This window comes from Pan paniscus, chromosome 3 (assembly GCF_029289425.2).
Source record: "Pan paniscus chromosome 3, NHGRI_mPanPan1-v2.0_pri, whole genome shotgun sequence".
Taxonomy (NCBI): Eukaryota; Metazoa; Chordata; class Mammalia; order Primates; family Hominidae; genus Pan; species Pan paniscus.
Window position 1 is genome coordinate 148,304,384 of NC_073252.2, and position 14,673 is coordinate 148,319,056.

The 14,673-nt window shown below is 35.1% G+C and overlaps 1 protein-coding gene across 5 annotated transcripts in view; it reads right to left on the minus strand.

The window, feature by feature from the left end:
- The window catches only part of LRBA (LPS responsive beige-like anchor protein), a 799,485-nt gene that overhangs the window by 169,657 nt on the left and 615,155 nt on the right, over positions 1-14,673 (minus strand). For all 5 annotated transcript variants that reach the window (XM_055111907.2, XM_063603583.1, XM_034959239.3 and 2 more), the window contains exons 45-46: positions 1,771-1,911; positions 635-754 (exon numbers count right to left, since the gene is read on the minus strand). In XM_055111907.2, coding sequence (XP_054967882.2) covers positions 635-754; positions 1,771-1,911 — 261 coding nt within the window. The remainder of the gene's footprint in view (positions 1-634; positions 755-1,770; positions 1,912-14,673) is intronic.

Below are 14,673 nucleotides of genomic sequence, written 5' to 3' on the forward strand. Positions count from 1 at the left end.
AAAGATTCTAAAGAGAAAGGGAAAATTAAAAAAACACTCTACAACAAAAGACAGAGAGAGAGGAGGGAGAGATTCTGATAGAGGAGAGACAGTCAAGTAGAACTTACAGGGAGAGGCCGGGCGCGGTGGCTCACACCTGTAATATCAACACTTTGGGAGGCTGAGGCAGGCAGATCACTTGAGGTCAGGAGTTCCAGACCAGTCTGGCCAACATGGTGAAACCCTGTCTCTACTAAAAAAAAATACAAAAAAACTAGCCAGGTGTTGTGGCAGATGCCTGTAATCCCAGCTACTTGGGAGGCTGAGGCAGGAGAATCGCTTGAACCCTAGAGGTGGAGGTGGCAGTGAGCCAAGATCACGCCATTGCACTCCAGCCTGAAGGACAGAGGAAGACTCTGTCTCCAAAACAAAAACAAAAACAAAAACAAAACAATAACAACAAAAACTCCCAGGGAAAGACAAGAGATAGAGACAGAGAGAGACATGCTATAATTCTTGGCCATTTAATTAAGGACTTATCTTCTGAGATTTATCTTTTGTAAATAGGGCTGTATGGCAGTAGAGAAAATTTTCAACATTCACTCAACAAGTAATGCACTGGCAATAACGACTATAAAACAAAACATTTCTGTACCTTAATATCAGAGGTATCACGCTGACTGTTTCGCCAAGCTCTGGAAATTGATGAAAAAGTTCGATCGGCATGATCAAATTTGCCTCCTTGCAAATTTAGGAAATAAGTTGTAAAGGGTTCCTAAAAAATAGCAATTAAAAAATCCATATGTTCCCTCATGCATAAAAATGTGGTTTTTATAAATTCTTAGAACTAAATACTTTAATGACTAATAGGCATTCACTAGTAATATAAACTCGGTATACAATGAGAATTATATCTAAATTATTACATTAATGTTCTCAAGTTATTTTTCCCTCAAAAGAAATATTTCTAAATATTTCAAAAATTTGGTATTTGCAACATTTTCTTCAGGTAACCTTCCTTTCCAAGAATAATGTATTAATATCATACAGACATAAATTAGATGTATTTTCTTCATAGTACAGAGAATAGTCCAGTATGCAGTTTTCCTATTGTTATGGCTCAATATTTAATTTATGATTAAGAAAAGAAAAATGTTTGGATGATTTAAAAGCCTCCTCTTAGTTAAAGAACACTTAAACACATATTAGTGGATAATTGCTTGAAATTAGCTAAGCACTATAAATTACTTCTAGGATTTATGTCTGCCTGTATCCTTCTAACAAGCTTTAATTAATGATGTGCTGCTAATGCTTTCCCAAAGAAATTGCTTTCTAGTAGATGAATCACCTTTCAATTTCACAGAAACATTTCTTGTTTAACCAATATATTATCAATACACGACAGCCTTAGTTTTACCAACAAACTTACCTTATTCCATTTGGGACAACCTTCCAAAATATATAAGTACATGTCTGTGTTAGTAACAACTTACTTAGTTCTTATTTTAATAGACTATATTTTAAAAGAATTTATGCTACAATTTGGAATCTGGTAAGACAGCAAGCATCTGAAGGGGCAAATTTAAGAAAAAAATTCATACAATTCCAGATTAAACATTTTTAAGGCAATACAAGCCAAATGAGAGATAGAGATATTTATAATTAGAACTTCAATAATTTAAACTGACTTCTTTAGTATTCAAAAAAAGATGCTTATGAGTTCTAATTTTTGCATATCCTTCACAACACTGAATTTATTTAGCCATGGTATATTATTCAAATTGAACTTACTATTCTTAGCAGCCATGCAAGAACAAAACTTGCAGTTGAGTAATGAGTACCATAGTGAAACTTTGGAACTTGATCATCTTCCCATGATTCGTAACGCTCAGCGAAGAATGCTGCTCTTTTTGGGTTCAGAGCTCCTATTGGCTGCCAATAGGGAGGGAAAAAACCAAGAATACATCAATGTAATCATCCTTCATGTCTTCCTCTCTTCTGATGATATCCTACTGGTAGGTATAAAAGTGAATTTTAAAAATATATACTACTTAAGCTGCAACACAGTATCATATTGGGAGTAAAAAGCAATATTTTTTCCAACAAGTTAAACACAACATATAAGTAAGTGAATGGATGAACCCATCATTTCTCCATAAGTCTAGTTTTCGTGGAACATAGGTGTTTAATCATCCCATAACAAGCATCACATAAAGACAATTACATGAAGTGAAATATCAGCTGTACAACACTTTGGAAAGCACCTATAAAACCACATTTAGTTAGTTAGAAGCAACAACCAGAAACAGAATCTTAAAGGTGAAGGACTGACTTACAATGGGTTCTTAGAAGAGGATGAAACAAAACTGGGAGATAGGTGAGATGGAGTACAAAGGAAGAAATTGTGGGAAAACAGGGTTAAGAAACTAGAAATTTCTACTAGTGTGAGTGAAAACAAAGGATAAAAATATGCCTATATATCTATATAGGATATATAGATATATACATATATATGTATATACTTTAACCAGAGGATTAAAAATATGCCGGCATGAACTCTCTCTCTCTCTATATATATATATAAAATTAAAAATATCACATTAAAAATAATGCTATATATATATATCACATTAAAAAAAGAATAGTAGACAGATTATGAACTTATACTGGAAAATAATACTTTACAGCAGAGGTCCCAGAGCAATATAGCAACATGGTGAGAACCCTGAGCTCACTGGAATGATAATAATACTCATTCAAAAGGTTGTTTTGGAAGATAAAAATGAGTAGGTACGTTAAAGTCCAACAAACTATGCGTGACAACATTCAATGAATGCTAACTATGGTTTTTAAGATAATTGTTTAGAATTTGGGTAAAAGAGTTTGAATGAAATAACTGCCTTTAGCAAATTGCTTAGCATAAGATAAAGCTTAATAAATGTTAGTTGGTACCTGTATCTTTATTATTGCTACTGCTGTTGTCATTTAGGTAATACACAAACTCCATTAAATAGCAGGCAAAATTCTGTGTGATCAAGCCTATGCATGCACATATCCTTATGAAGACGTAGATAATATGCTTGAGAGTCTCAAAGGAGTCTAAGGCTCAAAAAATGTTAAGATCAACTGCTTTAAGTAACAATTCATTCTCAAAAAACATTCTGATCTCTAGAAAATCTCTATTCCTTATTCAAAATGTTAAGTACCCACTCACTGAAAAAGACATGATATATAAGATTACTTCTCTTCATAAGATACAGAGGCCAGGTGCAGTGGTTCACACCTATAAGCCCAGTGCTCTGGGAGGTCGAGGTGGGAGATTGTTTGAGTCCAGGAGTTCAAGACCAGCCTGTGCAACATAGTGAGACCCTGTTTCTACAAAAAAATTTAAAAATCGGCTGGGCATAGTGGCATGTCCCTGTAATCCCAGCTACTCGGGAGGCTGAGGTAGGAGGATTACATGAGCCCAATCACCTTAAAGCCTACAGTGAGCTATGATTGTGCCACTGTACTCCAGCCTGGGTGATGGAGAGAGTCCCTGTCCTGTCTCTAAATAAATTAATAAATAAAAAATTCTTTATTTAAAAAAAGATACACAACAGTCTTTTGCCTTATATCATTTATGAACACCTATTAGTTAATCACTCCTTATTTATAACAGAAAGAAAATATCTGATTATTTGTGGAGAAAATGTTAAAATAAATAAATAAAAAATATTGGTTTAAAAGGGATGCACTGAGAAATATTTTATTGAAAATGAAGCAATGTTCAGACCAGTTTTTAAACTGCTTTTCATATTACATGTTAAGCAACATCTTAAATTTATCATTTTGGTTATCCTTATTAAATTGTTAATTATTTTTTCAAAACTATCTTTGGCATCATCACTCAATAGCTTGGTTTTAATGAATATTATTGTATTTTAAGGCATTTTTTCCTTTACAAGCAAAATTTTAAAAATCTTTAATTACCATTTTAAGTCAGTTTCACAGTAAACTAATTTAAAATGCTATCTTTTAAAGCATTAGTTTCTGTACAAAAGAACCATATCTGACTTACTAAATATGTGCCAGTTAAGAATGGAGCTGACTCCAAGGATTCTTTCTTTGTTACAGAACCAATTTGAAATGCCTTTAAATGTATTTTAGTTGTTGTCCCTAAAGAATGAGCCATGGAAAAAAAAGAGAGAAGAAATAAAATCACTAGAAGACAAATTATATGAATTAAAAATAGAATCAATGCTCCTTTTGTATGGTCTGAAGCATATTAAGTATTCACTTTATCTGCTCCTATTTTTATTACTCTCCAAATGAGTAACCCCCAAAATCAATAGTTATAGAATCACATTTCTTGAATATAATGCTAAAACCAATTAGGATTGATTTCACTAGCATCTGAAAAAAAAATGGCATCTTGCAGAGATCCATATTGGTAGAACCCACAGTATTGATTTTGGCTGTTATTGTTACAGTTGGTTTCTGAAGCCTGCTATACAACAGCTATCAAGACATACCACATTTATTTGCAAGCATATAAAAAAGAAGTCCCCAAATAAAAGAAAGTTAAAAAAAAAAAGACCAGTGGAGCTGTGCAATGACAATGATACACTATCAGCTTACTCAGAGAAGTTACAGTGGGAATACACACATTGAATTATACATTACGCGAAAGCACTGATTTATTGTGGTAATAACATCCACCTCATTAAAAGATTCTGCTTTGCTGCAGTTGGAAGGCTACATATTGTTTACTGCTATAAATTAATGGCAGTGCAAAGAAGACTGTGGAACCATCCTAACAATAGATCTGTAATGACAGTGCTGTATATCACAGCTTCCTCAGCAGCTTCATAATAAAATGGAGACAATGTATTGAGCTAATACATTCTACCATGTTGGCCCATATTTTTCTGACAACTGCTTTAAAAGATGAGCTGAATTCAACTATGTTATAATGCTGCAAAACATTTAACTAAGCAAGAGTCAGTCATATACCAAAGTGCATCAAAGCATTTTTAAAACATTGTCTAAATCAGCATTTCAGGATGTTTATTCATCTCTGCAAAAGAACTAAAAGTAAATGCTGATGGATCCTCTTACTTATATAGTATATTAAGAGTCAAAATTCTAAGTCAGTTTGGGAAGATGCTAGCACCATCATCCTACATAGAGCTTACTGTACAATGTAACAAGCTTGACAAAGTATTTTTCTTAAAAAGCAAGATTTTAAAGGAAAGTGACTCAAAATACTGGCCATTAAAAATGGTCGTAATTTCTTTTAAAAAATCAGTAAAAATAAGTATTGATTAGAAAGTATAAAAGTGGTATAATTCCAGGTAAACACAAATAGCTCTAGAATACAGAAAAATAATTTTAACCACCACAAAAAGCTAACAAATAAATAGAATTATAGAAGGTTTTCTTAACTCTACAAACTAAGAAAAAATCTCAATCACAATACAATGAAAAATAGGTTTAAGTAAAATAGAATAGAATAATTTAAAATGTAGAGTATTAGGTCTAACAACAAAATATTATGTTAAAAATATAAATAAAGGACAGGCACAGTGGCTCTGCCTGTAATCCCAGCATTTTGGCAGGCTGAAGCAGGAGAATAACTTGAGCCCAGGAGTGTGAGACCAGCCTGGGCAACATGATGAGATCCTGTCTCTATAAAAAATCAGAAATCAGATGGGCTTGGTGGTGTATGCCTATAGTCCCAACTACTTGGGAGGATCGCTTGAGTCCAGGAGGTTGAGGCTGCAGTGAGCTGTAATCGCGCCACTGTACTCACAGCCTGGGTGACAGAGTGAGACCCTGTCTCAAACAAAACAAAAAACAGAAATAAAAACTTAGATTAAAGTAGGAAAAGACAAATTAAAGAAAACCAAAACTCTTGGAAATGGTATGAATAGCCAAAAATCACTGTATTTAGGATATTTTAATAATTTCACAAATAGCAAAGTTGACATCTGTGGTAGAATAATAAATATTCTGCTTATGAGATAGTAATGATATCTTTCAAAACAGGATATGCAAAATAAAACCTGTAAAATTAGTTTTGTAAGAAGACTGCAATTAAAAAAACATTTTTTGTTACGTTCTTTGAGAAGTAATTTTGCTAGTTAACAAAATCCCTGCATATAAAGTGATCAGTTCAGTGCCTGGTACATAATAATAATGATAATAATTATTATTTTTTTCAGGTTATTTGATGAAGAATATTTAATAAAAAAGGCACTAAGCCTGATGAAATTAATGGGATCTATTAGGAAAGACCGTGATTAAACATCACAATCCTCTAAAGACAAAGCAGGATAAGAACATATAGTACTGTGGATGATCTGTAAGAAGCCTAAGAGTAAACAGTAGTCCCCATCAATGAATTTTACTACCTTAAGAACATAATCAAAACAAAATTACTTTTCAAAAATCCAGGGGCCTCCAAATTTTACTATGAAAAGCATAAGAAATATCAAGCAACTTATAATCATCTCCTACTATATTATTTATAAACAAACAGTTTGAATTAACAGACTCCTTTAAAAGCACACAACAGACTTTGGTCTAATATTAGTAAAAGCTGTAAAAAGGTATCTGTTTTTTCTTTCTTTATTAAAATTTTAGGAACTCTTACCTGAAGTTATCTAATTAAGAATACCACCTCCAGCTTACATTTTGTAATTTATTAAACATTATTATACATTCTCATAATAAATAGGTAATCTAGATATTCCTATTTTAATAATAAAGAAATGAATTGAGTAACCTAGCTCGAAATCAACATAAATCTAGAAGACTCAAACCTAGTACTCAAAAGTCCTTCTCTGGGCCATGTTATGTATTTAAAACTATTGTATTGCAAGTTGGTTTTCCTCATTTCAAAAATGTGCTGTAATCTCAATTTTTCAAATATTTCTTTACTTAACAGGTTGATTTAAAGGCCAATATAAGTAAAGCACTTAGAAGAGTTCCTGGCACACACAAAAAAAATACTTAACAAGTGTAGCTGCTATTAATGTGGTTATATACCATAACTATAATTCCTTCTTTCCTTCTGAAATTTATATATGAATGATTACAATTAATATCAACCTTTCAGAAGTGAAATTCCAAACTACTGGACTATACTTATAGTTATTGAAGGTAAGAAAGTTCTGGGAAATTGGCAAGAAATCTCAGATTTTTTACAAAGCAGAGATTTGCTTGTGTTAGCTAACTTCTCTTTTAAAACCCAAAAGTCTCAAAGGAGTTTTTCACACCTTTCTGTAAAGGCTTTCTTTGGAAAATCATTAAACTCCAACATTTGGAGATGAGAAGCAGAAAAGATTGGGGTTAAAGAAAAGGAAAAAAGGTAACTCTAAACCAAAACACTAAGAAATAGGGTGCTTGAAAATGCTTAGGCATAGTATTTTATCAAGATACATTCTGTGGGTATACAGAGGAGTGAAGAAAAGATGTCAAAACTGAAAAGAAGCTCAGGAAGGGGAGGCAAAAGAGCAGGACTACTTTACAACCCTGCTTAGGATCCTGATGACTGGCTGAAAGCCATCTGCCAATGTAATCTTCATTTGATATGACTGGGAAATCAGAAACATCCTTTAATTTCGTGATGACAGATAAAGCCTGCCTTACAGTACTGAAGAAGGTGTATGCAATTAGAGGTTATATGTTATTTCATTCTTCCCTAAAAGTAGGGTAGGCCACAGGAAACAAAAGAAACCACTGCAAAGTAAGGGGAAAAAACTAGTAAGGAATAGAATACAAGATGGCTGAACTCAATGTTCTTCTATGCTATAAAAATGTCAGGTTAAAGGACAGAATATCATCAAGCATCTGATATATGTTAACAGATTAAGTAAAAAATTTCAAATTCAGAGAATAAAAGAGGATACACTATCAGGAAATGTTACATCATAAAAGATGGTCATTCTTGATTAGGGAATAATGATTTGGTCTGAGAAGACTCCAGGAAAAAACTATGATATATATGTCAAAGGTGCCATTTTATCTGATGACAATGCTACTATTTGCTGAATATAAGCAAAGGTTCTACGAGTCTTACATAAATCATCTCATTATCTTTACAACAACTCTTAATACAAAGACCAATTAGCATCCCCAATTTGCAGGTGAAAAAAACAGTTCGGGAGAAAGTAAATGACTATCAGTGGTTGGTTACCAGCCAGTGGCAGCAGCAAGATTAAAAGCCACCTCCTGACTTTTTAATGATCGCCATTCTAACTGCTGTGCTGCAGACGATGTAGAGAAATAGGAATACTTTTACACTGTTGGTGGGACTGTAAACTAGTTCAACCATTGTGGAAGACAGGGTGGTGATTCCTCAGGGATCTACAACTAGAAATACCATTTGACCCAGCCATCCCATTACTGGGTATATACCCAAAGGAATATAAATCATGCTGCTATAAAGACACATGCACACGTATGTTTACTGCAGCACTACTCACAACAGCAAAGACTTGGAACCAACCCAAATGTCCAACAATAATAGACTGGATTAAAAAATGTGGCACATATACATGCACCATGGAATACTATGCAGCCATAAAAAAGGATGAGTTCATGTCCTTTGTAGGAACATGGATGAAGCTGGAAACCATCATTCTCAGCAAACTATTGCAAGGACAAAAAACCAAACACCGCATGTTCTCACTCATAGGTGGGAACTGAACAATGAGAACACTTGGACACAGGAAGGGGAACATCATACACTGGCGCCTGTTGTGGGGTGGGAGCAGGGGGGAGGGATAGCATTAGAAGATATACTTAATGTAAATGATGAGTTAATGGGTGCAGCACACCAACATGGCACATGTATACATATGTAATAAACCTGCATGTTGTGCACATGTATCCTAGAACTTAAAGTATAATTTAAAAAAAAAAAATATATATATATATATATATATTTTTTTTTTTTTAAGCCACCTCCAACCAAACTGACTAGCAAATCCCAGAGTGATTTGGGTTGTGTGGACTGGTAAGCTGCCTCTGCAAGGCCATTAGAATCCTTTCATGGGAGCTTTAGATTAAATGCTCTTTTGAAAAAATACTATTAAAGTTTTTATCCCTACTTATATAATGTCTGTGGATATCACCTTAGAAGAAGGCATCAAAACCGAATTTTTTTAAAAAGCTTATTTTATCTTGGGGACATCAAAAACATGCTTGGCAAATACAGTTTTTTAAAAAAATGTGAACAAAAAAGGTAAATGTTGTCACCAAAGTTTATTGCCTTATCTTCCTTTTAACTTTTCTGTTTTTTTCTTCTCTATCTTTTCCATGAACCCAAATGAGAGCCCTTAATTTTCTGTGTTGCTGAGGCTTTTTATAGAAGCCAATGAATTTGACTCCCAGTGTCTCCATCACCTGCCTTCCTCCTCCACCACTCTAGTGAAGAAAATAAATAAATAAATAAATAGTGTCTGTCATTTCAGCAACATTGCCACTGTTAGGGGGTGCAGCAACTATTTTGTTTCAACTGTAGCAGCTCTTTTATCTAAATGACAAGTATAACAAGCAGCCTGATCAGCATTTTCACTCAACCTTGGCTTTTAGGGTATTTCGTTATAGCTATATAAGGCCGAAATGGTTTGGCACTTATCCTCACATGCTCTAGATTTTATTTAATACTGTCAAGAAAAAAATTTCATCAGCACACCACTGTGGCTTTTAGAGTTAACAAATAAGCACTTTTGTTGTCAAGTACCAGAACACTTTTTAATCCCTTGAAAACACATCTTCTTACAAGTGGCATTAAATATATACTCACTACACCATTTCAATTTAGCAAACACATCTTGGGGAAAAGAAAGTATTCCATTTTGCTTATTGTGCCTATGTAGAATCTAAATCATTTCAAATGCTTGCACTGATAGATTTACTAGTGATGTCTTCATAGTTCTATGTTATTCAGCTACACAGTAAGTATTAAGTAATTTTTCTACAGGTGTTTATCTCATTTTGAGAAAATCACATAAACTGTTAAAAATAATCTATTAATCCAATGCCACTGCTGAGCTAAATGCCTATAACAACCCCATAGACAGTCCAAAAAATCCAAGGATAATTACTAAAAATGTTTTAAGTTATTATGAAAATGATAAAGAATGCTGATATAACAAGATCTATCAATTTGCAGATATATTCATCTGCCCACTTAAAAAACCAGTTAAGGCCATTAAAATCAAATAAATCTATATGCTTTTAAGATAAGTCATTAGTGGCATACATATCAACATTCTGCTAGCTTCTATAAACCAGAAACATAAAACAAAATTGGGAACTACTTGAGAAACATTCAGCTTTTGAAATTCATTTTCTATTTGCTTTGAAAGTCATCTGAATATAATAAAACTAGTTCTAATTTCGGAAAACCTCTCTCTCTCTCTCTCTCTCTCTCTATATATATATATATATATATATACACATATATATACACACACATATATATATATGTTGTTTTGTTCAACACTGAGTTGGGAAACTGTGTGCTTATTGTTTAGCTTAAGCCTGGGCTAATGGCACTAAATATTTCAATGATTTGCATGTGAAGCACAACAAAATATATGATTATAAAAAGCAAGGAGGATTCCAAATCCATAAAGATTAGTAAAAATAGTTATTTTATTCTGTTTTAGACTAATAAATTGCTTTTTGGAAAAAATATTAAATCGTTTTAAAAATGTGTTTATTTATTTAGAGACAGGCTCTTACTCTGTTACCCAGGCTCACATGCAGTGATACAGCCATAGCTCACTGCAGCCTCGAACTCCTGGGCTCAAACGATTCTTCTGCCTCAGCCTCCTGAGCAGCTAGGGCTACAGGTGCATGCTACCACACTGACATAATTTTTTAGTTTTTTGTAGACCCAGGCTGGCCTTGAACTCCTGGCCTCAAACAATACTCCCTCCTCAGCCTTCCTAAGTGCTGGGATTACAGCCATGAGCCACCACCCTTGGCTGGAAAAATACTAAATCTTAATACAAAAATTAGACATAAAGTAGGATAAGTTAAAGATGTCAATATATAAGGCATGGATGGAACTAGAGGCATTATGTTAAGGGAAATAAGCCAAGCACAGAAAGATAAATATCACATGTTCTCACTCATATTTTGGAGCTAAAAAAAAAAAAGTGGATCTCATAAAGATTAAGAGTTAGACTGGTGGTTATCTGAGGCCAGGAAGGGTAAGGGGAAAATCGATGAAGGGAGATTGATTTTAAAAATTATGTTAAAGAACACAGAGAGAGCCAGGCATCTGAGTTGTAAGGCATTTTAAAACTATAGTGTACTTCAAATATCAAACAAGGAGATAAAATATTGTTTGGCAAATGTAAATGAGCCTATGTGGTAGCTTTCAGAAGAAACAGGGCAACTGGAATCAATTTAACAAGATAATCTCTAATGATTCCATAAGTACAACAGAAGACACTCTAATAATTCTCATGACTTAAGAATAGCCATGGGTCATACATAAGAGCTGGTAAATGTTGATAACACTTTTGGAGTTGATTATTAGCAATGTGAGGACTGACAGGCAGTTACATTGCAGTTGTATTCCTAGAAAAAGCCCAATCCTGGCAAGGAAGGTCAATGATATTCAACCTCTAAGACAATCCCCAAAATGAAGCCCTTATACCAAAAAGCAGACTCTGCTAAAATAGTCCAGTCCCTGTATATTCCTCCCCAGTGCTCCCTCAAGGAAAGCAAAATCCACTAGTTGAATAAAACGGGAGCAGCCAGATTGCTGACCAAAAACTTTGCTCCATTGCTGGCGAAATGAGTCAAAAAACAAAGGCCGATGAGATTCACAACTGCTATCTAAAATTTACCTTATGTCTCTGTGCAAGAGGGTATGTTGGGATAGTCATCAACATAGAGAACTTACATTTTACCCCTTTTAAAATGAAAATTTTATTGTACTTTTCCCTCTACAACTATATATCTGATCTATATGGTGGGGGAGGGGGTTAAATTTAGTCATTTAATTGTAGTACAGTGATAATCAATACTTATGAGGGACTAGAAATAAGCCAGTAAAGCTTGGATTTAGAAACCACTGCACCTGCAATAGCTGGACAGGGTTTTGGGCTGCCTCTACAATTTAAGACAAAAAGAAATAAAACATAGCATAAAACATAATAAAAATCCTTTGTTCAGTTTATAAGTTACTACCTTCCCTTTATCAACTGGAAAAAAAATAACGTCATGTAACACAAATCATATGAAATAATTTTATGTGTCAACTTGACTGGGCCACAGGGTGCAGAGATTAAGCATTATTTCTTGGTATGTCTGTGAGGATGTTTCCAGGTGAGATTAGCCTTTAAACTGGTGGACACAGTATATAGATTTCTTTCTCCAATGTGGGTGGGCATCATCCAATCTGCTGAGGATCTGAATAGAAGAAAATGCAGAGAAAGGAGGAATTTGCCCTTTTTTTCCTGTCTCACTGCTGAAGCTGAGACAGCTCATCTCATCTGTTCCTGTTGTCAGTCTGGGATTTACACCATCAGCTCCCCTGGTTCTCAGGCCTTTAGACCTGCAATGAATTACACCACCAGCTTTCCAGGGTCTCCAGCCTGCAGATGGCAGACTGTGGGACTTCTCAGCCTCCCTAATCACATCAGCCAATTTCTCATAATAAATCTCTTTTTGGATACAGATACATAGATAACTCCTATTGGTTCTGTTTCTCTGGAGAACCTCAAGATACCACATCAAGAGGAAACGAAATTAATTCATAAGGTAAATATAGAGTATTTCTTCATATTTTGAGATCAATATTGAGATTACAATCACTTATAAAATAGAATATAAAGTTTTATAAACTACCTCACTCTGGTAATAGATGGCAAAACTATGGTTCCACCATCCACGCTCCTTTTCCCAAATGAGGCACCTTTTTTAAAACTTTCAAATTTGACATTACTTAAGAAGCTCATTTTAAAAAGTGATTTAACAACATGTGGATGTCAAAGAATGCACTAGACAATTCACAGGAAGAAAAGCCTAAGAAGTCCATTAACCATGTATCCAAAATGGGTAATTTCATATTTAAAAAGCTAGCTAAGTTGACCATTTTCTATTAAAAGGAACCAGAGGTCCTTAAACAAATCGCTGATTCTAATTCTGGGGCAGGAAATATACAAAATAGCCTAGGACACCTTGTTGTGCCAGAAGGCAAAGGATTTGTCAAATATTAATGGGATTGTATCTAAGGGACAAAAGACCCTTCTTAAAGAGACCTCACTGGACAAAGTTGTGGCAATTTCGGTACCACAAAGAATAATGCAGTTCTACCTTCATATAAAAATGTAGAAAGTATCAGGGAATGTTGCTGTCATTGTAACAACAATAAAAAGACTAAAGGATGATAACCATTTTTGTACTAATCAGAGAGCTGAGGTAAAAGACAACCAAATGAAGTAAATTCCAAAAAGTTACAGGCCTCTTCAACGAGAGATGGTATAAACTGCTATAATTTTGGCAAATCATGGGAGGAAGAGGTAGTCAACATAAAAGTAGGTAAGAAGAAGGCCGGGCATGGTGGCTCACACCTGTAATCCCAGCACTTCGGGAGGCTGAGGCAGGTGGATCACTGGAGGTCAGGAGTTAGAGACCAGCCTGGCCAACATGGTGAAACCCCATCTCTAATAAAAATACAAAAATTAGCCAGGCATGGTGGCAGGTACCTGTAATACCAGCTACTTGGGAGGCTGAGGCAGGAGAATTGCTTGAACCCAGAGGGCAGAGGGTGCAGTGAGCCAAGATCATGCCCTTGCACTCCAGTCTGAGCGATAAGAGTGAAACAGTGTTTCAAAAAAAAAAAAAAAAAAAGGGGGTGGGGGTGAGCAGGAAAGAAGAATCTGCTAAAATTTATAAAGAATTTCTAAATACCAGTGTTGGGTGAATAGATCAATGTAGAAACACACGGGAGTTTGCATGCACTTGTAAGCTCTTTTCCACGGGCCTCTCCCATTGCTCATGAGAGAGAATACGACTGAGGCAAGGTAGAAGACCAGGGGGTGGCTCTCTAGGTGACACAGGCACACAGGATATGATTTACAGTTACTGGGAATGGCAACAAAACAGAAATCAAAATCCTTAAGCTGATGGGAGGGGAACACCAAACTCTCATTCCAGGGCCTAAGCAAATATCAACTTGCACATAGGGAAAGAGCAGGAGCAAAACTAATCTACCGCAGGAAGAGGGATAGAAAATCCTGTGTACCGCCCCTAGGACCCAGGCAAAGATCCACTGCTTCTGGGGTAGGGTAAAAGCAAAAGCCCTTTCAGAAGACATGTCCTGCACTGATGCAAAGAAGAGGTCTGCTACTACTGGGAGAAGGATAGGAAATTCTTTCCTGTGGATGCCATGAGGGGTAGAGGCAAGAACACTGAGAAAGTCCGTACCTGAGGACCATTTCAATGGGATCTACTTAAGAATGAGGATGAATCAGGAGAACTGAGGAGCTACCCTATCCACCCCACAACAAGCCTGGCACTGAGTTACCAACAACAGCAATCTACTTCTGGAAAAAAAAAACCCAGAAAAGTACATAGAAAAATGCCTCTGTGGCACAGGCATAGAGGGTCGGCTAGAGAGTAGAGCAAGAACAGTGAGAAAAAACATCCACCACCCAGGCCAAATTCTTACAGAGGAAT